General features: G+C 38.3%; 1 protein-coding gene across 9 annotated transcripts in view; it reads left to right on the top strand.

The window, feature by feature from the left end:
- tspan9a (tetraspanin 9a) overlaps nt 1-23,769 on the top strand; it is a 125,802-nt gene that overhangs the window by 88,696 nt on the left and 13,337 nt on the right. For all 9 annotated transcript variants that reach the window (XM_059027556.1, XM_034026433.3, XM_059027555.1 and 6 more), the window contains one exon: nt 22,866-23,057. In XM_059027556.1, the coding sequence (XP_058883539.1) occupies nt 22,866-23,057 (192 nt within the window). The remainder of the gene's footprint in view (nt 1-22,865; nt 23,058-23,769) is intronic.

The following is a 23,769-nucleotide window of genomic DNA, read 5'->3' as shown; positions in this document are numbered from 1 at the left end:
TTTAGACTTTTATTGTGTCTGGACATCTGACTCATTTCTTATTGGTATCATTTTATAGTTCGGTGTTTTGTGGCAGGTGTTCTTGCAATTGCCACTCCCAGCAATGTTGATTTAATAATAACACTTGCTGGAATATTTATAGACTGCAAATACCGGATTATCATAATTAATATGGAGATTATGGAGATGACCATACTTTTTAATAATTATTATTATTATAATTGCTGAGATATTCCACAAATGGGTAATTCGACAAAGACAAAAATCAACAGAATACAATTTTGTTTAAGATTTTAAGATTTGTAACGCACAAGTCAAGTCCTTGAGATATGCATTAGCCAAATCATTAATGACCATTCCATGTTATGTGAGAAGCAGGATGTTAAAAATCAATCTGGAAATTGACAGGCAGCCAGTATAAGGATGCAAGGCCAGGTGTTCATAAAGCTTTGTTTTAGTCAACATTCATAACAAACTGCATCCAGACAGGGACTTGAAAGATGGGCCAATTCTCTGTATCCTATTCCCTGCATCAGAATACAGAATGTACACAGAGTATAGTGTGTTTGCAGAATTTAGTGCTCCAATGGGAAAAGAATATGAATGATTTTTATTCCATGCAGATCAAACAACAGCTAAACTAGGCTGTCAGGATAGAGACCAAAGGGAAAAACAGGCTCCCAACTCTGCATAAGTAAATTAATCACAGATTTCAATTTGCTATAGAGTTCTGTGTGTACCCGACGGTTTCAGTGATCTGTTATTAAAGAGCGTGAATCACTTCCCTCCTGTGAGGAGGTGCTCATAAGAGGATCCGAAGCAGACAGAAAAAAATGTGTCATAATTTGTCACAAAGTAGTTTTCTGTTTCTCAAAGACTGGTTCAGCACATTTTAGCAACAGTCCAGCACAGCATACCAAACCAGGCACTTGATATAGCCAGCACGTGGCGTTCTGTGGCCTGGTACTGAGTTGAGAGGTAGCTTTTCCCATGTCAGAGGAAGGTTTCTTAGTAACAACCCATTCCATCCTGCTGAACTAATTAACAACACAGAGCCATGCAATTCGTATGCCACGACTGTGGAATGCAATATCCTACACTATAGTGCTGCAGAGAGCAATAAGATTTAATGATAATGGTCCGTTTACAGAACTTTACCTCACGCAAGGTTGCTTATAAACGTGATTTTGCATTTTTAGAATTGTTTTGCAACTAGGAACAGTCTTTAGAAACAGTCAGGGAAGGTAATTGGCAGGATTGTGACCCTAGTAGCCAGGACAACGGGTAGGAGTGCCAGTGTGAAAGGGGCTTGAGACTGTGTGGTCTATTTAAATGATCTAAACAGTAGAGAACCAAATGCTGCCACTCTTTAACACTGTATTAATCCAGCAGTAGTGATTAATACATCCACTTAATAATATTATTATTACTACATACTATAAAAACGTTTTGCTGAATCAGGTTTATACATTGTAGTGTGGTAAGGTCAGTCACTGTTTATATCATTAACATGACCCCAGCATTACTAAAAGGGGTACAGTACCACGATAAACTGTATTTAAAGATCATGATTTTACCCTACGAGAGAGCATTTTCCTTTAAATAAATAAATAAATAAATAAAAAGAAAGAAGATATAGTTGAGATCACATGAGAAGACTCCACAGTGCACCGAATTGCTTGATATAATGAGTAGCAGAATGCCTCATAATTTGTTTTGTGTGTACTTGTGTGGGTAGCAAATAAAACATTGCAAGGTCAGGCAAACCTGGCTTTTAAATCTAACAGCAATGACTTGTAACTTGAAGTGTGCTACCAAAAAATCCAATTTTGTGAAGCGTGTGTCTTTGAAGAAGTTGTTTTCTTCACTTCATGCAGCAAATGGAACTGCTTGTATGTTTTGGGGTTTTTTTGTTTGTTTGTTTTTTTGCAACGGTGGCTTGTTTGCTACAAGCAGAAAGGAATGTAAATTGCTTAATTTATGAAAATAAATTAAATTATACCCTGGCATACTATTTGTTTATTAGTTATTTTCTTGGAGTAAAAAAAGAAGGGCTTCAGTGACTGATGTATTCCCTTTACAATTTCATTTTTTAATTAAAATGGCAATTCAGATCAACAGACCAGATTGTCTGTGGAACAAAACAAGCAATTTGTAAATGCAGACAGGCTTGTGGCATTTACACATTAGATACGTACCCAGAAGAACATTATGATTCCAACTCACTAAAGCTCTATACAGGTACAAGACTTTAGCACATCCTTACATTGTATTGATTCGTTAGTAAGTGTAATTTAGCTGGAAAAATAGTTATCTGTGTAACTGTCAATCAGTATTAGTAAATAATTTGGAAAGGCTGCCCCTCAGTGATTCATGACACCCCATGAAATGTACTTGATGCTATTGATTTTATTTATTCACTGTCCATTACGGGGCTAAATGGCAATTTTCCATTTGAAAGGGTATTTTAATAGCCACTATTCCTGAAAATTGCTTGACTGCATGTTTTTGGGTTGGAAAAAAATAGGTAAGCCATTCCAAGTTATTAAACACATGGCCCCTGTGTATTTTTGAGAGCACTCTTGTATCAGAAGCAGGCTGCTCCCTACGATTTTTAGGTATTTTTTTATTACTCTGATCTATTAACATACTGATCCTTCATTTAGGAGAATGTTGCGATGGAATAGAGATGTCTGCCCTTTATTTACATTAGATAGATGTGCCTCTGTTTAGAAGAGTTTAACATATCCAGTGCTCGCCTTTTATAACGCTATAGTGGGGAGCCATAGTTACAAGACCGTGCTATTTGTGTTCCGCCTTATAACGAGTATAAAAGGGCTACTGTAATGGCATTATGGAGCAAATGGGAGCCACGACCCTACTGTGTTATATAATATGCACAATTGGTGCTGACTTGGCAACCAGTTCTTGAGGGGATTCAAATCTAGGTCATGGTGACCTGATTTTGCATGTGTTCCAGCCTTCCATTCCTCTTCAGAACCACTTGCCCAAAGTTGATGGGCTAAGAGGTAATAAGGGACAAAATAAAACTGTTGGTGTTATAACACTGGTAACAAAACCCTAGACACTGTTTTGATTTTTTGAAATAAATTTTTTTTCTAGAGTTGTAGCAATTTCTTTTTTTATATATATATATATATATATATAAACTGCAAATGTGGCATTTTGATATAAAGACCTTCTGGCCCCTCTTAGTTTAGTACTGTAGGTAACAGGCTTGTATAAATGCCTCTGTGTATGGGCTTTCACACATTGCACAGAGCTCACCATGGCTTTGTAGGGATATTGGCCTTCCGTTCTTCTGCATGACTGAGGTTTGAGAAGAACAGTTGCCAACAGGATGGGGCATGAAGGGAGGGGCTTGAAGTCTGATGTCAGCCCTCCGATATAGAAAATAATTCTGCCTCAGCACCTGCAAGTGATATACAACTGTCAGGCCTCCGTTGGTACTTTGATGAATGTCAGGGAGCAGGGAGTCCGTCACAAGGGGTCCGATTTCCTATAATAGAGCGTTCGAACCTTGAGAGGTCATGGGGGAGCCCCACGAGGAGTGAGCTTTGCTGAGCTAGGAGGAGTTTGGAGTTGAGGTACCAAATAGCGACAGCAGCTAGAGTTGAGAAGCTTTCCTCAAGGCAAGATCAAGGGGCAGGATCAGAATAGTGTTAATACAGGATAATCGCCTCCTGAAATAGAAACTTAAATGTTTCAGAGTTTGCTGTGGAAAAGAGACTGTATTCCTTACCGCTTCTTTTAGCAGCACCTGTACTTAACCAGAGAGGGGACTTAAGGTTCCCCACTGTTAATTAGGTTGAAGATGGTATTCTGGAAATAAAAGGCTGTGATTGCTCTTGTGGTTTTAAAGAAGGATTCCAGCACCTTACTATTGGAAAACGGGTAACCATTTGCGTGAGAGCAACTGGATTCTAAAAAGAGTTAAGGAAAGGTCAGCGATTTCTACACATGCGTAGGACAAGAGCTACAATATCCACATCTGTTATCTACACTGCAGAACAAAGCACTTAACTAACTAACTACTACTTTTAGCTTGGGGGCTAAGGGCACAAGGAGGTTATTTTTTCATATACTTTTGGGAAACAAGAAATACATTTTAAATGTTGTCATGCTCAAGATCTACATCTTTTAAGTAAATCCCTGCTGTAATTACAGTGATCGTTCTATAAGTACATAAGTTGGTACCCAATTGGCATTCCAAAACCACTTTGAATGTCTTTTGCATTTTCTGTACACGATGTAGCACATTTGTTGCTCATCAAATGCAAGCTGTTGTGGTAGCAACAATTTGGTCGCTGCCCTCAGGTAATCCAGCTGATAAGATATTTCTGATAAGGAAGTAACTCCCTTAGAAAAAGCAGAATTATGTCTTCTTCTACTTCCTCCGTCCTTCACTGTGTTCTGAAGAAATTAAACCAGTTCATATTTTGGGAGCTTCCCAGTTTCTCCCAAAACAAGCATTGTTATGTTGCTATAAAACCATATTCATTGAAAGACAAAGAAATCTCAGAGGGTTAACAAAAACAAAGGACAGACTGACCATAGTGCTAGGGCTCAGAGATCATCCTCCTTCAATTTCAGTACTACTCATTAGCATCAGACACAGCAAACAGGATAAGCAGACTTAACCTTCAATAAAGTGGAAACAAAATATTTGGCATGGAGTACTATATAGAGAGAAGGTACAACATATAAATCTCTGTACACTACACTTCAGTTTTAACATTTAAAATAAGCTATAAGGCACGACTGCATGACATGCAGGGTGAGTCCCGCAGTTTAGGGAGGCAAAATCGACAGGGCCTGCACTTCGCTAGTAGCTTGCCGACATCGGCTGTGAAGATCCTGGGTGACAGAGTTAATTGAGCTTGGACACCCACTGACCTTCAGTTCTCCTGAGCGGATGTGGGGAAGTGTTGCAGTGAGGGAACATAATTTAAACATTCTACAACTGAACATTCTACAATTTGGGACATAAACAGGGGCAAAATAATTGGTTTCTCTAAATTGTGATCTGAAGATTCTGCTATACAACACCACTGCCACTAACTTTGTTAGGATGTTATTTATTTGATAACTGTACCATTTATTTATTATATTACAGTGTATGTAATACTTTCTTTGTCATGAGTTAATTTCAGGGCACTTAGGTACTGTATTCTTCCATTTATTTTTGTCTACAAGGTCTTTTCAGAGTGCAGATTGCAACCTTTCTTGTGTGAAAGAAAGAAACGATATGTAGCAAGCAACTCGACTGCTTAATTTCAGTTCTTAAGACCAAGATACACTATGCAATTTCAGTGCAATCCATTTCAGTGCAATCTGTTTCAGCAAGCACCTGTGCACCTTCTTCTTTAGTTAGCAAATCAAATGGAAGTGTGAGGTTTCTCTTATTCAGTAATGAACCAACTGCATCAATCTGGTCTGTGGTGAAATATTATTATATAGGTAATTATTATTATAATAATAATAATAATAATAATAATAATAATAATAATAATAATAATAATACATCTAGGAATTCTTCTGTTACCTCTGTAGCAGGTTTTGTGTTTGTTCTTCATAAAATTCTTTATGAGCTGCCTATGTTTCTATCTTTAATCTCAATATGTTATTAATCTCCACCAGTGCAGTATGTGGCAATGGTGTGTTGAGTGTATTTCATCACTGTAAAATCTGAATGTTCCAGTAATTAGTGTCTAGTAAGAATATTATGTGTATGTTATACAAGTCCGAGTGAGCTAGGAAAAAAGCTTGGAAAATAGTTTCTAGTTGAATGGTTAAATAAATGAATACCTTACATGAAAGTGTTTCGAAGCAGGTAACAACCCCCACCACTGCCCCCCCCCCCATGATCAGCTAGATAATGCTTACTGTCTTCTGTTGAATCATGAGGCCTTCCCAGAATGATGAGTCAACAGTTATTTCCATTGTTCTGTCACATGCTCCCCTCTGCCATATTTACTGTGGTCCTTCTGGAATTGATTCTTTAGCCCTGACAACTGCATTTCGATATTTCAGATGGCTTGCTATGCATTCCGGCTATGCTTTGCAGGGTTAGCTTGGCATTCGGGATGAGCTTCCTGTGGGAATATCAAGAGTTAAGTGGCTTAGAGAATTGCTGGAAGCTGACCTGCAACAATATCCGAAACCTGCTTGGCTATAATGTAAAATTAGGTGTATTTAATTGGAGGTGTGGGAGAATGTGCTTCAGTGTTGTGAAAGCAACACCAGTAATAACTGGCATTCCGTTTTTTTTGTTTGTTTTTTTTTGCTCGGATTGGTTTTTATTGTCATCCAAGCTCTGTTTTGTTATCTGCCTGGTGTGAGAAAGTGGAATCGTATCCAGCACAGGTAGTTTAGAACATCCTTTCACAAGGGATCTAAAGGATCTAAAGGATTTAAACTCCCAACCAAAGCTAGGAGCCAAGCTGGATGGAGCACCATATATTAGACTGCTTGTTACATTTCTCTCACCTTTTTACAGAATCCAGTCACATATCCCACGGCTTACAATGGAAACTGCTTTCCCAAGTTTCTTTGTTTAGAACCTAGGACTAGGTGAGAGATCTGCCCTTTACCACCATACGTTCCACCATGCTTTCACAGTGCAACCTGGATTGGAATTCACTACGTTCCACACCCAAAGCTGAGTTAGCTGACCATGCAGCTCTTTCAGTCGAGCTAGCAGAAGCTCCATAAATTAGTCCCATTGTCTCTCCCTTTCTCAGAATAACCTGTCACGCTAAATTAACACACTGATATTAGGGTTAGCGATTCAACTTACAGCCTTAGAATCTAGCTGTTACTGGGTGATACGAACAAAAAGCTCCACTAGCCCACCCAACTGAAATGCTCAAACCCAGTGGGATGAGGTCACTAATTATTTTCTTTTAGTTTCTGGGCACCCCTTGAATCCATTCTGCTGTATTCATATATTTAAAAAAAAATTGTTTAATTGGTCTGTGATGTCAGTTTAAAGTCTTGAATGCTTTTTGTGTTGTGCTCTGTTAAGTGTTTTGTGGGTCTTTTGTGTTGTCTCTTTCTATGGCTTTTTATGGTTTTTTTTCAGCCTAAGCTCCATTTTAGCAAAGGGTATCCGATCTGTGCTTTACTACTCAAGTCCCTTTCAATAAAATTTTTTTTTTTAAAAATTAAACCAAAAAAATATTGGTCGCGATAATTAGTCAACAAACTGTAACCCTTTTGCTGTTAATTAGAGCATGGCACCGAGTATAACGTCTCCAGACGTCTCCTCACTTTACACCAGCAGAGTTTGTAGCCCATTTAAGCAGTTACATCTGGTTTGAAAGTCTTCAAGCCTCAGTTAGCTGGGTCACAACATGGAAGAAGCCTGAATTGTCCATCAGAAATCCCCAGTCCACCTGGGCTGGGAATCTACCACACTCTCTCCCTCCTCCTCAGCTAAGAACCTCTGAGTCACCCTGGACCCCTACCTCTCTTATTCCCAGCACATCTCCAATCTGGTACGCACTTGCCGATTCTTCCTGAGCAACATACGAAGAATCCGACCCTTCCTCACCAACTACACCACCCAGCTCCTGGTCCAGGCCCTGGTACTCTCCCGCCTAGACTACTGCAACTCCCTCCTGGCTGGCCTCCCTGCATCCGCCACCTGTCCGCTCCAGCTCATCCAGAACTCCGCTGCTCGCCTGGTGTTCTCTCTGCCTCGCTTCTCCCACGCAACTCCACTGCTCCGCTCACTCCACTGGCTCCCGATCACCGCTCGCATCCAGTTCAAGACTTTTGTACTAGCCTACAGATGCCTTGACCAGACTGCACCCTGGTACCTCCAGACCCTCATCTCTCCCTACACCCCCACCGACCTCTCCGCTCCTCCTGCACTAGAAGACTGGCTCTACCTCGTCTACGCTCCACTGCCTCCAGAGCCCGCTCCTTCTCCACCCTCGCCACGAAGTGGTGGAATGACCTTCCTACAGATGTCAGGACTGCCCAGTCCCTGACCACCTTCCGGCACCTCCTCAAGACTCACCTCTTCAGACAGCACCTGTAGAACTCCTCTTTTTTCCCTATGGACACTCTTCCTTAAATGTGCTTTACTTGCTCTTATCTGCCCCCTATTTTACTGCATTTAATCCTGTACTTTAGAGTACTGTAATCTGTCAAGTGTTATTTAATCTGTAGTATTTTGTATTTAATTAAATCCTGATGTAACTATCACTGTCACTGTTATCTGCTCCGTTATTGAATCGTATTTTGTCATACTTGTACTTGCTAGAACCAAAGTCATTGTATTTATCTTGCTCTCAATTGTATTATTACTTGTACTGTGATTCTAGAAATGTATTTTTGTTTATGACTGTAAGTCGCCCTGGATAAGGGTGTCTGCTAAGAAAGAAAGAAATAAATAATAAATTACATTTGCTAAAACCATTTATGCCATGCTTTAGGTATTTGCACAGGCTAAATTCTGAGACACATTTCTTGGTGTGTCTTGGCTTGTTGCTGGAGCGGGATTCAGGTTTGACACACTGGAGATTTGAATGCTTTAACTTATCAAATTATCACCAGTAACAATAAAGTGGCACTATATTGTCTGTGCAGTGGGTTGCAGCAACATATTATAAAAAGGTTTCCACCTCAGTGATAAATGTATACTGTATTTTAACATATCAATGTCATGACAGTGGTTTCTACCAATACAAATCGAGTGCTACTCTATTAGGACTATTGTAAAATCCATTGTTGGTAATGCTGGGGTATGCACATGGTTCTGCCAGGGTAACTTTAACTACTGTATAACTGGCATCATAAGCAGTGTTTTTTAAACTTTTCTGTAAAGGTTTTCTCATTCTAGCCGGACTATCCGGCTGTGACACTACAGATTATTTTCCATTTAAGACTGAAATGCCAACTTCCTGCTCATCTATCAGCAGGTACTTCCTGAGGAAGGGTTGTTGGCCAAAACATTGATTAGCTGCTACTGAATACTTGTATTGCGGTCTGTACTGTGATGACCCCGGTAAAACCAGCAATGCAGTATCCCTGCTGTTATCATTTCAAATGAATACAGTGTATACTGTTGTCTGTGTTCATACACAACACTGGAGGTCACTTGAAGGAATGCTGTTTACATTCGTCTTGTTTTTGACCCATATGCTCAGGTTATTTTAAAATGATATTGTTTTTTTTAATGCTGACCGGTGGTGGAATGGAAAGTGTGTACCACCCTGGGTTTCACGGCCTCTGGGACCTAATAACTCACGTGTCTGGGATGCCATAAGGGATCGACTGGGAATACAGCCATCTCAAAAAGGATTGGTATTGTGCAGCTTTAAAAAAAAAAAAAATGATCCAGTTTATGCCTGTTTGTGACTAAAATTGTATTAATTGGGATATAAAGCATATGTAGAGTGTAGGGCATTACACTGCTCTTTATATGTAAAAAAAGCGAACTATTAATAACTGCATACATAGTAAGAGCACAGTGTTCAATACATTCCAAGTAGTTGGGTATATTACAAATTAAACCACAATATTTTTGAGAATACTGGTACAAAAACTGTGTGCTTCACCTTGTTACCTATCATAGTGTGGATAATTGAGTTCATTGAAGACATTTAGAAAGAATTGTGTAACTTTCTTCTGGCATTACTAAGTAAAACCTGGAATGGATAAAACTGCTATGCAATGGGAGGCTTATTTCTATCTCGACCTCGTGTTCAGCCAAGAAGCTGCCAACCACAGAGACTTTCATAACGGCGCTTGATAAGAAAAGGCTCTGATGCATGGGTCTCATGCGCTCTGGTCCTGTCTATGTATCAGAGTCTATATATAGTGTGTTATTTGCAATCAGCTGTACCTTTGGCTGGACTCTGGCTGACCTTACTGTGCTGTATGGGACAGAGAGGATCCATTGCTGTACAGTATGACAGCTTTGGCAGGCGAAAGTGAACAGTTGAATGGGAGAGGGGCTGTCTGTGTGAAAGATCTTATATATATATATATATACTGTAAATATATATACTGTGAAGTCTGATTGCCGTTCTTTAGACTTCTTAAGTGTTACATTGTACAGTTCAAAGATAGATAGGCACCAAAAACTGTATTATTATTATTATTATATATTTCTTAGCAGACTTTCTTAGTGCTTGTGAATACAGTGTTGATAAATATGTATGTACATATGTATTAATGTTAACTTTTAATTAGATGCACTTCAATAAAACAATAGTTATAGACTGTTCTGTTGGGATTCAAATCTATATCGTATTTAAAAAAATACAAAAATGATTATTTCTGGTCCAAACTCTACCTCTTAATTATAGAGCTTTCTTTAAGTTTCCCTATTCTCAGCAAATGCTGTTAGGATAGAATTTCAAACTTGTCCGTGTGCCTGTCCTACAGGTAATAAGCAGCTAAATAAAAAAAAATCAGCAAGGTATTCCCACGTGCAAGACCAAGGACTGTGTTAACACAGGGAACGTGAGAGGCGTCACACAGTATCTGGCTGCCATTCAAAACCTTTCTTTCAGGGAACAGGCTAGGATGTAATGGGTCGGCATGGCAGACTCATAGAATGACCCCTTTAATTGCAAGTCGTTGCCATAGGGGTATGTGTGGGGAGGAAAAATAAGGTCTCAGTCAAGGACGCTCCCTTATCCCATTATACAGTGGTATCTGCTAAGGCATACTGTACATTATGACAAAGTTAGAATCCATCTTTGTTGAGTCTGGGTTCGAACAGTCAACCACAATTGTGTGCTACCATATTAGAACAATGGTGCTTTATTTCTGGTAGTTTTTGGTCTGTCTGTAAATTTTTATAATGAGGTTTATTCAGGGTAAAATTGCAGTATAATGATATGCCAATGGTATATTTGAAACTTTCTTTTGTTCTTATCTGTCTCAAAATCTTCATTATGGGTTCATATAAGTCATTGCTAATGAGGAAAGGGGCCCCTAAGCAGTTTAGCTGAATACACCAGTGATTTGTTTCAGACTGGAGCCAGCATACTGTATCTTTAATTTCCAAGGAAAAAATGCCCTCCTTGTCTCCTTTTCTTTGTAGATTCTTGATTAAGATGTAAATATATATATATATATATATATATATATATATATATATATATATACTACCGGTCAAAGGTTTTAGAACACCCCCATTTTTCCAGTTTTTATTGAAATTTAAGCAGTTCAAGTCCAGTGAATAACCTGAAATGGTACAAAGGTAAGCGGTAAACTGCCAGAGGTTAAAAAAAAAGTTTAGGTTACCAAAAACGGAAAAATAATGTACATTTCAGAGTTATACAAAAAGCCCTTTTTCAGGGAACAAGTAATGGGTTAACAACTTACAGCTGTTCTGCAGCAATGGAAGTAAATTAAGCCTTGAAAGTTGATGCTAACAATTCCTACAGGTGTCCCAACTTTTGCTGATTACTTACAAACCCTCTGTCTATATAAAAGCAGTGTTGGAACAGACTGTGTTACTACACCCTCTTAAGCATTATTTGGACAGTATTGTACTGCAGGAAGTAGTATATTACTCTCATAATGGCGAGAAAAAGGCAATTAACAAAGGAAGACAGGCAGCCCATTATAACCCTTAAAAGTGTAGGTCTTTCCTTTAGAGAAATTGCAAAGAAAGCCAAGGTGTCAGTGAGTACAGTTTCCTACACCATCAAAAGGCACTTGGAAACTGGAGGAAACTCTGACAGGAAGAGGTCTGGCAGACCCAAAGCCACAACAGAATCAGAAGACAAGTTTCTGAGAGTCAACAGCTTGCGTGATAGGCGGCTCACAGGACAACAGCTTCAAGCACAGCTTAACACTGGTCGAAGTAAGCAAGTCTCAGTTTCAACTGTGAAGAGAAGACTTTGAGCTGCAGGTTTGACAGGTCGAGTGGCAGTAAGAAAGCCATTGCTAAGATGGCAAAATAAGAAAAAGAGGCTTGCCTGGGCCATGAAGCACCGCCAGTGGACTACTGAAGACCGGAAGAAGGTCTTATGGACTGATGAATCAAAATTTGAAATCTTCGGTTCATCACGCAGGGTTTTTGTACGCCGTCGAGTAGGCGAAAGGATGGTTCCTCGGTGTGTGACACCAACTGTCAAACATGGAGGAGGAAGCGTGATGGTCTTGGGCTCTTTTGCTGGATCCAGAGTCGGCGACTTGCACAGAGTGAGTGGCACCCTGAACCAAAACTGTTACCACAGCATTTTGCAGCGCCATGCAATACCCTCTGGTATACGCCTAGTTGGTCAGGGGTTCATCCTACAGCAAGATAATGACCCAAAACATACCTCCAGGCTATGTCAGAACTACCTTAGAAGAAAAGAACAAGACGTTAGGCTTCAAATCATGGAATGGCCAGCACAGTCTCCAGACTTAAACCCCATCGAGCTGGTTTGGGATGAACTGGACAGAAGGGTGAAAGCAAAGCAACCTACAAGTGCAACACATTTGTGGGAACTTCTGCAACAGTGTTGGGAAGAACTTTCCGAACAATATTTGATTTCCATTGTAGAAAGAATGCCACGAGTGTGTTCAGCTGTTATATCTGCAAAAGATGGCTACTTTGATGAGTCAAAAATTTAGATTAAATTTTGTTAAACAAAACGATTCCATGATTTCTTTTTTATCTCCAATTGTTTATTTGTTCTATGCTTTAATTTCAGAGTACATTGAGACATTAAACTGCGTAAATTTCAATAAAAACTGGAAAAATTGAGGTATTCTAAAACTTTTGACCGGTAGTGTGTGTGTGTATATATATGTATGTAAAATATATATATATATTACACATACAGTAATCCGTTGCATATCTGTCCGTCACATATCCGCCCTAAACTTTTATCCACCATGATCAATCTCTTCAGCAACGTTAGTTTATTATTGAACAGATAATATATATATATATATATATATATATATATATATATATATATATATATATATATATATATATATATATTATACCTAGATATATTCCAAACCCACAGTTAGTTGTCTGGTTGATTTAGTTGGCTTGGGGGAGGATACTGTCACACACGGAGACTGCAGAATGGCTGTACAAGTTGAATGCAATAATGGTATTACAAAATGGTGTAACAGTCAATGGTTTAAGTGCAGAACACAATTTTGAATTTTGTTTAAGATAGCTTTGTAGTTGGATTCAGTGATTTATTGGTTTCAATGAATCATTAATTCAATGCTTTTATCACATTAGAGGGACTGCCACCAGCAATGACTACTGGCTTGGACAAGTGTCTTTGCTCCCAACTAACAGGATTACATAATGACACCCAAAGTATAAAGAGGCCACTATATAACATTAACACAAGAATCACCCTGATAGTGCAAAGATAAACAGATGAATGGTCAAATCTTAGTAAATAGGGTATACATATCCTGACCTGAATTGTGGGGGTGTGGGGGGACATGGACACAGATTGTTTTTTGCTTTTTTAATTATTTTTCTTTTTAATATTTCCTTAAGACCAGTTTAACGTGTTAAGAAGATTACACAAACACGGGACAATGAAAACCACAATGGTGTTTGTCAGAAATGTCATCTGTTGTGATTTGAGGTTAATTCCGGAGTAGTTGTTCTTTTGTTCCTACATATCTATTTGTGGGGATTTAGGTCTTCTTGGCTTCGAGGGTCCCATCTTCTTTCTAAATTAAAATAAGGCTTTTCAGAGAACCCCGTCGTCCTGCTGCTTTAAAAGCCTAATCTGAGTTGTTTTGTGTGGCTCAAATACTGTCTTTTGATCTTCTGCTTTATAGGGAGTTCCCCTCCATTTGTCTCTGCTGCCTCTGCTGATAAAGTGCTCTGATGCATCCTTTGATAGATATTAGGCAGGAGGATAGGATTTATCGGCCTTATCAGTGCACAGGTCGTGAATCATGAAAGGACATATACCACTGCTGGCATGTGCGGTTATAGAAGGGTTATTGATTCTACAATATATGCAGCATTTTAATGGAAGTTGCTGTAAACATCGCTAGGACTTTCTCTGGCGCTATGCAGCATTTTTGCGTTGCTTTTTCTTATAGGGGCAATAAAGTCATGTGAACCATAAAGACCTGTAAATGGTATAGTTTAAGCTGAGGTTCATAGAAAAGATAAAGGGCATTCTAGGTTTCAAAGATGAGCATAATTGAATTGCAGAGGTTCAGGAATAATGCTGAGGATTTGTCCATATATGATGGTCTTATCTGTCTGAAGAAATATTGATGTGTCTTTATAGAGCACAAAATTCACATGTACTGGAAAATGGACTGTAGACCAGAATAATAAGACCTTATATCTTATCTTGGACAACGTGAGTGTTGTTGTGCTACCTTTGTCTCAGATTTTGCTGTTTGATGACTTAAGCATTAATCTGCAAAGCTGGTGAATCCGCAGGGTGCCTGTGAAGGGTGCTCTGGGAAATCAGAGTTCCAAACAGAGTCCTCCGAAACTAATGGATGCAGTGGGAACAATGCATGATGGTCTTCCAGCAGCTGATTGATACAACATTGCTTCCTTTACTTATACATAATTGCTGCACGAGCCTTTGCACTGCCAGTGAAGTTTGCGTTTCCGTTGTTCATCAAAGCAGAAAGCTTCATAGAGTGGAGGATAGTAAATTATTGAAGAAAGAAGGGAAAGGAGCGAGAGCGAGAGGAGCTAAATAAATAAATAATGTAGAATAGACAGACGCATTCCAGATTAGTCAGTGATGACCAAGTCTGGTACACATTCATTATACAAAATGTTGATTTTTCAACTGGCATTGAATTGTTTTTCACACTCATTAAAAAAGAAAAACAATCAGCCTACCTGGACATGATTCGGTTTAGCTAACATTTGTGAAAAACAAATGCAAAGACAATGTCCATTAAATGAATGCTTTTAATGTACATTGTTTCATGTTTTTTTTTTATATATCTATTATACAATGCATTCACTGAACACCCATTCAAGATGATCTGCATATTTTGCTTCCCTTGAGTGCATTTTGAATGTCAAAGAATCTGACATTATCTATCAATCAATCAATCTTTATTTTTATATAGCGCCTTTCACAAGAATTAGCCTTCAAAGTAAAAGAGAAAATAATAATAAATAAAAACATATTTAAGAAGAAATACAGAAGTGAAAATACTTAATAACAATATAAACAAGTAATAAGTACATCAGTATAAATAAGTAAGTAAAAAAATTAATTAAAGAGCAGTAAAAACAAGTGATACAAATAAATATCATTTACAGGACTGTCATAAAAGTAAGTTTTCAGTCTTACTTTAAAAACAGCAACAGAGGGAGCCTCCCTCACAGTTGGTTGGAATGTTATGCAAGGCTGCACCCTGTGATCTAAGAGGCCGACTAGGAAAATATGGAGTCAGGAGTTTTTTTTAAGTGTAGGGCACCACAGTCATGGTCATTATGTTTGGTCTAACTTTTTTATTTCTTTCCTAAATTTTAGTTTTCTCCAACTTGGCAAATATCCTATTGTCCTTTGTTACAAAGTGACACAATTATGGGGCCTTCAAGTGCAGTAACACTTAAATAGTAGAGCTGTGGACTGGAGCAGTCCATTTTACAATCTTTGCAATTAACTATTTTTTAAATGAGAAAATGCTGCTATTACAAAACTAAAACCAAACAACAAACTAATATATTTTAAGGGGCTCTATTAATCTGAAGAGTGGAGGAATAGCAACCCTGTTTAAATATTATATTAGGATCTACCCTGTCATTTTACTTTTAAAGACAAAAATACACTTACTGTAAGAGACACACACACACACAGAGTTCATTCTTTTCATGATTTAAATGATGACATAATGTAGGTCCTCACCATTTAAATCAATTGAATAGACCCCAAAGTATCTTAAGCGCTCCCAAGTTTGTTTTTTTAGTAACATAGACCACTTTGAAGAAATACACGGGTGTTGTCAGAATGCCACAGGCCTTGGGTGTTTTATTAAGGTGCCGCAGGATGTAAAGGCAATACCTTCTGCTACTGTTTTTAGAGGAGACCAGGGAGCAAGACCTGACCACTGTACAAACAAGATTATCTGGCCTGGCTCCTTGCCTGTGCTGTCCAGCAGAGCAGCAGGTCAGTGGTGAAGGATTGGTATGTAATAACTAAGACCTGACCACCATCTCCACCACCTGCCAGCATTCACTGTAAGAGGGAGCTGTCATTTCCTTTGTAATTGACAAGAGGTTATCAGCTCCCAAAGAAGGAACACAATAGACACTTGTCATGTATAGGGAAGGTCAAATAACTTCCCCTTTAGGTTGCTATGTGAGGACTGTGTCTGTCAAAACATATGACAAGGAGCTAAAGAGAGACCCAAGGACTGTGTCAAATATCTGTTGTTTGAGACTTCAACTAGGGATCAGTCCTTTTGAATTCCTGACTGACACCATGTCTCTTTTTAGTAGGATGAATAAAGGGACAATATAACGCCTCCTATATAACTCTTTCTGACTGACATTTGTTAAATTGTATAACACAGCCACTTGCAGAAACTAATGACATTTTTTTCAAATAGATGCTGACAGTTTCTTGTTGAAAGTAATTGTTCGGTCTGTTGTAAAGGTCATTGATTTTAGCATTAGCTTCCCTTTCAGATTTCATCACTCTTTAAGGACAGGCTCTGACAAAAATCTGTCCGTGTACATGTGCAGAAAGTCATGCTTGTTTCCTCTTGGCAATAGAAAAGTGATCCTTTTTAAATGTAACCTTGTATACCCGTCTTCTGGATGGGCTTATAATTGGACTTATCAAGCTTATCAAGTTTGAGGAATGTCCCAGCTAGATCTCGTAAACTAAAAAATACATTTTGTACCAAAACAAGAAAAGGGTCAACTCAGGCATGTCAGGTTATTAAAATGCACGAAAAGGGAATACTTTTCAGAAAAGCTCAAGAGAAACTTACATCATAGTTATCATATCTCTATATTAATGTAAGCTTGCGTAAAGGAAGATAAAATGCCACCCAGCACAGCTCCATTAAGGACCATAAGCATTAATATAACCAATCTACAGGTTTTATCCCCTAAAATCTTCGGAGGGCTTATCTACTACACTGTGAGCATGTTAAAATCTTCAGAGGGCTTATCTACTACATTGTGAGCATGGTAAATAGCAAATTAACAAATTACAGGATTCAGTCAACTAAGCAGTCACACTGCTTACTGCTTTTACTCACACATAGCAGAGCTTTTGAAAGTTTTATCTTGTGTGTCGGTGCTTTCCAGAACAGTTCTGGGAGTTGCGAGTCCCAACAAGGGAATTAGGCTCTTGATGAGAATGTCCACTGTTACTGGATCTCATTCACTCCTGCTTTTCAGAGTGAGGAGGAACTGTCTTTCAGTGGTATATTTCTTGAACTTCAGTTCTGTTAATACACTGGCTCAGTGGTGAACTTGGGCATACTGCACTCTTCAGTTTCTTTCACAACTGGAAGCCTGGGTCCAAATTTGGCTCAGGTCACAAGTGAAATTAGTTGGGTGGTCTTAGCTCAACCCCAGATGGACATTAGTTCACATGACAAAAATAGCACATAATTTGGAGCAAATGTGGTTCAGTTGACAGTCTCTGCTCGATAGACGCTCAGGTTTAATAGCAGGGGCTGCTCAGTGCAGGATTGAGATGTGCAAGATGTAGCTGTCATGGCACTTGCATCTGTAAATAATTAATGAGAAAAGAGCTTAATACTACATCCCAAAAACATGCATCCTCTTTTTGCTACCAATTCACAGGGGGAAAACTAAATGTTATTGTGATAAGGTTTGTGAACTTCATTGTTTTTAGTTTAAAGGAATTGAAGAACTTGTATGGAAAAATAAAAGTTTAAAAAACAAATTATATTGGGATATCATTCTAATTCTGGTGCATTACCCAACAAAGCTCCACCATTAGCAGACATCAGCATTACCAGCAGTGACTGTTAATGGAACAGAAAATATAACATGGCCCTTATATGGTAGGGAGCCCTTTTCCGGTTATAACGTCACTTAACAAATGCAGTGCCATGTTGCTTTGTGGGAGACAGGTGAAATTAGTTCAGTGTTTCTTCTGAAAGATCAAGAGAGGGTGGTTCTCTAGTGTTTTACCTTCAGAGACATCTCCAAGTTAAGAGAGTGTCTTTAGAAATTAAACATTTTACTAAACTATTACAAAGGAGGCTGTGGAAGGGGTGCCAAAGCTAATTTAGGGAATATATGTGTGTCTTAGTTATTATGCCTTCATGACAAAACTTTTGTAATTCAATAAAACATACCTGCAACAAATACGAGTGCCAGATACTAACAGCTGAGCTACTTAAAATACATAAATGTGAGGCTTCACTTGTTGTTGTCTTTGAAATCTCTTTGACTGTTTGTTTAACAGATGCTCAATTATCAGAGTTATGTCTTATCCCCGATTTCCATTTGATGGTAATTTTCCCATCCTTTCCTTTAATAAATAATTGTAGTGCCCGTGGCCACTTCACTGATTGAAAAATCCTCTTTGGACGCATCAAAACTAGTAAATTAACCGTGAGTGTCTAATGGTTTTTCCTGTGGATTACTAAAAAAAAATCTGACATTCAAAACCAATATGATGTGGCATAAAAAAAAAAAAAAAAACACCTGAATGAAATCCCTGCCCTACCGACACCCTTTACCAGAGGAGATTACTTTATGTCCCGTTACACACACTGTAAAGGATTAATGTTGTACTTTCTTTCACTGATAAATTATTTACACTGAAGTCTTCAAACTCCAGTGTATTTGAAAACAAAAAGTCTGCTGTCTCAAACAGTGCAGCAGGAGAATGTCTTGGTCACTGCAGTGAGTCAAGCAGAGAGGGCATGGACTGTGGAAGGAATTATACATTTATTACAGCAGATACTACACAAGGGACTTAGGTTTGAAAGAATCCCCCTAGTGAGAGAGCCTTACAATGTGTAATCTATAGTGATTTTGTACAGTCATATTTTGTAATATGCATGCAGGTGCGTGTCTGTGTGTATGCATAGTGCATCTTTATCAGGCTTTATTCAGATAAACAGCTCATGCAGGAAAATAATCAATATATTATTCATATGCTAACGGTATGAATAAACAGTTTGTAAATTACTTCTTGGTGTCCCCTGATTTATCTTGGTTCCTCGTTGCGGCTTCTGCTCACCTATTATACTATCTCATAATATCTAATATGCAGAGAATGTAATGTGTCTTCCAATACCTAGAGGGTTAAATAGGAGGGACAAATCTACTTTTATTCATCATCTATCTCACCTAATACAAAAAAGGGAATTTATATGTAGATAAATTATACTGGTTACAGGGAATTGCAAGAAAACAATTCCATAGAGGGGCTCTGTGACATCATAAACCTCAAGATCAAAGCTTGAGTGGTTTATAAAATAAACCAGAACACCATGATTAAATTATTATCTTGTAATTCTGTATCTTATATGTTCTTCAATATATAATTCACATATCTTGTTATTCTGAAGGAAATACAGGGTGATTAGAAAATAAGTTAATCACATCAATGCACCATATTACCCTGTATATTATTCCATATATAATTCTCTTATGGTAACCATAGGCTGTTAGTTTATCACAACTGCTGTTTTGAGCACAGAAATACAATTGTCTGATGCTTGCCGTTATTCAAAGGAGAAGTTAACATAAAATGCATCTGCATTGAAGCTTAAAATTGTTAACAAAATATGAATGTGTCTAACTAAAGGTGAAAATAAGTTAATATATTCAGCTGACAGTGTGTGTTTTTCACAGAAACAAATTTCTTTAAAATAAAAAGGATGTGTGATTTCGTAACGCTGTTTAGTGGAGCTCATTATTCCAGTTTCAGCTGTGCAGACCCAATCAGAGTGTGTCAGTGCACTGTGACTGATTGGTCACTATTGCTGCTACTCATCTTGTAAACCGTATCCATGTGCTTTGTGAATGGAGGCTGCTGCAGATAATGTTACATGGGAAAACTGTTAGGAATTTTGCCCAGTATCAGACTGTGCCTGGTTAGATGACACGTGAAGTCACTTGGCAATGATTGATCTTTCTTAATTTAACCTTTTCCTTCTTGCATAGTGTTTGCAACAGACCCCTCGCCCCCCCTGCCCTTGGGTATAGCATCTTCTTACACTTGCCTAAAACAGTCAGGATTCAAGGTTGATTCTACCTGCTGGTTTAAAATGTCACCATCAAGTAGAAAAAAGAAAGCATGCATCTGTATTATTATTACTGAGGAAGTCTGAGCTAAATGAAATACAAACAGACAAGAGGTTCTCCCAGTAATAATTCAGTGATAAGATGCATGTTTAAAATGGAGCGAAGGACCTTTCAAGGCAGCAATGGTGATCTGTCTTCATTATGTTCTCGTGTGACAGTAAAATCAATACAAACTGCTTACAAGGGAGTCCATGCATTTCCTGCTCCAGGCTCAAATTATTTACGATTTTACATGAATAAGCGGCTTGTGGAGATGGTCCATTGGCAGCTTTTACATGCTCAGAATAGTAAACAGGTTCAGAGGCCCTTTGGTTGCAACACAGCAATTTTGGTCACTCAGAACATAAATGAATGAAATCTTTTAAACATTGCCCAATGTGTTCCTTGGGAGACCTGTCCTGGTTCATTGTTATCTGAAACCTATAGGCATTAAAAATAAAAAAAAACTGTATATAAGTTCAACACAAGAGAAAAGAATAAAGCTGTCCTCGTTTAGAGATTTGAGCCATTCCACGCTTGATGGTGATCTTAATCTCCTACACTTGATCTGTATGCATTGTCTACATTTACTAAGCTGTTACTCAAAGTAAAGCCTTGTTCATCCATAGCTTCCATAGTCCCTCATATGATAAATCAGTACTAAATAAAACAAGATAATCATTTCAACAAGAAGACTTTTTTATAACACATTGAAAAGTCTAATAGTAAAGGGCATCTAATTTTGAGTTGATTAGGCTGCATAAATGGATAACTTAACTGGATAAGTCATTAAAAATCTTTGGAATTGACTTCCAGTCATTTAGAATACTTTGCTGTTGACTTTTGTGGGTTTGTGGTTTGTTTCACACAGTTTTCACTTGAACTGTGGAAAAATATCAGCTTAGAAATGTTCTAAGAGGTCTTATTCCTTAAGGGGCCCAGTTGACACACTTGTGAAGGGGATGTGATGTTAAGGGAGGAGGTTCATCTGAGGTCACACAGTGTTTATCTTCTCTTCTATTAATATGCAAGGCAAACAGGAACTTTTTAATAAAGGTTAATTTTATGTATTTCTTTAGTTTGTTTAAAAGTCATTGTTACAGGTTGTTACCTCAAGGCTACCATCAGCAGCTTTCAATAAAGGTTAAACTGGCTACTCGTGCTAGGGGAATAGTAGATACCAACTTTGTATTCTGGAAGACTGAATTGCTCTCATTTGCTTGGTGCTTGGGTGTGACCAAAAGTGGCTAGCAAGAGAGAGGCAGTGATGAAGAAGCCACTTTAGAGCAGCAGCTCTTAGTATCTCCTGTTCTAGGAACATGCTCTTTAATTTCAATTAAGCTGACACCGAGGCCAGCTCCTGGAAACTTTATTGTATCATACAGTGCAACCTCTTTTGTCAGCACCTTTAACAAAACCTTATTATTTCATGAAAAGCAAACCCAAGGCTGTTTTTCAGAGAAGAAATTGGAAGATGATAGATGGCTTAGCACAACCTAGTCATTTAGCATTTGTTTCACAAGTTTTTATTTCATTGCCTCTCAAGGTTGCTGTTAAAGCAAAACCTGGAGTGTATCTGTTTATCATGGTTGCTTCTGTAGTTTTGCCTTGGCCCAGCACAGCATCATGAGAAGTCATGTATAGGCTGTTACGGTAGTTGCTCTAAACCAGTAACCATTTGTTGAGTAGGTCTATGTCAAATTAATTTTATTTAGTGCACAGCTCTTTTTAAAACAGGTCTTTTATTACATTACAAAAACAAACAAAAACATTGCATAATTAAAATGCAGTCATGGGTTAGATTTAGGTTATCAGTCATTTGTACTTGTTTTCTTTCTATTCACATTAACTGCCCTTGTGCTACCATTGCCACCAAGTACAAAACCATTGCATTGCTATTAAGGGCATATGAAAATAAGCTGTACAGTATTCCAGTAGACCACGTGTTGACAGAGATGAGGACCTGTGCATCGATCTATACTAGTTAGCAATGTTAATTTACTCATCTCAAAGCACTGCAGGGGAGGCTGAGAAATAGATTGTGGGAGTTTACATGAAGCCAATGTTCACTCCTGTTTAACCCTCTTACAATGTTAATTGGTCATGACACCGTAATTCTGTGAGCGCTATATCCTCAATGTACAGGCACACACACCAGATTAACATGTTGATACACTTAATGCTGGTTTCACGTAAAGTTGGTTTACATTGAACGTTTAATGTTGACGGGGTAAGGGAGGTGCTCTATATTAGCCGTGATTAAAACAGCCTAAGAAGATTGAGGTTTCAAGGGGATCCGCTTATGGAGACTGATAACACATGACCAATCACAAGCCACTGTTTTAGTGCTGTTAGGATTGTAAAGGCTGGATTTCCCTACACGTTTGACATTGGGCAATAAGCTTACAGACATAACGCATGTACAGATCAGGCAGGTGGGATATTTATAATCACTTAAGGTAGACACATAAAATGTGGAAAAGTCCAAGGGAGGTGAATACTTTTGAGAGCCACTGTATATATATATATATAAACTGTGTTGCCATACAAGATCCAGTTGCAGTATAGAAAACATATATGTTATGTATATTAAATCTGCATGTGTTGTCTTGTTCTCTTACAGTTGTGTGGCTGTGGACTCCTAGGGGTAGGAATATGGCTGTCGGTGTCACAGGGCAGCTTTGCCACCTTTTCACCCACTTTCCCATCTCTCTCTGCCGCCAACTTGGTGATTGCCATCGGCTCCATCGTCATGGTGACCGGCTTCCTCGGATGCCTGGGTGCCATCAAGGAAAACAAGTGCCTCCTTTTGAGTGTAAGTTACCGGCGGTGGGGTCCAGAACGACTCCTAGTGTGGTAATGCTTTGGTTTGTAGCTGATGAACTCAATTAACTGTGTAAGAGGATTCAGTTTACTTAGTACCACATTGTGGAATTTAACTGTACAATACAGTAGTCTGTGGCTAAGAGAACACCTCTCTGGAAGCAAGCAAAGTGTTCTCTTAGCTGAAGTGTTCTATGATATGAATCAATAAACAGAAATGTTATGACACATGTCATATGAAATTAACAGAATAAGTAAGAGAAAAGCAACTTTCTTCTTAAAGGCGTACAGCCTCTATATAAACCCCCAATATCTCTCACAATAACCTGGGCACATATTGTTACGATATCACAACAAAAGGAATACACTTTTTTTTTTTTGGTGCATATGTATAGCTATTATGTACTAATATATCACCTTACAATGCAATAATACAAGAAAAAATGGACTGTATGATAATACCTGAAAATAATCTTAATATTTTTAATAAAGTATCCGGCGCAAATATAGTATTAGGCGGTGGATTGTGCCGACCGCCGGCTTATTTTGACACCCTGCATTCATTGTCACTATTTTTGCTTTGAAAATAATTGGGGTTTTTTTTAGCAGTCATTTTTTACGTTTTAGCCTCTCGAAGTGCTAACACAGAAAACCCGCCCCTTCAACTCTCTGATTGGTTAAATGTTGTGTCAAGACTTAGCACA

The sequence above is a fragment of the Acipenser ruthenus genome, chromosome 7 (assembly GCF_902713425.1).
Source record: "Acipenser ruthenus chromosome 7, fAciRut3.2 maternal haplotype, whole genome shotgun sequence".
NCBI lineage: Eukaryota > Metazoa > Chordata > Actinopteri > Acipenseriformes > Acipenseridae > Acipenser > Acipenser ruthenus.
This window is presented reverse-complemented; position numbering and strand designations above follow the sequence as displayed.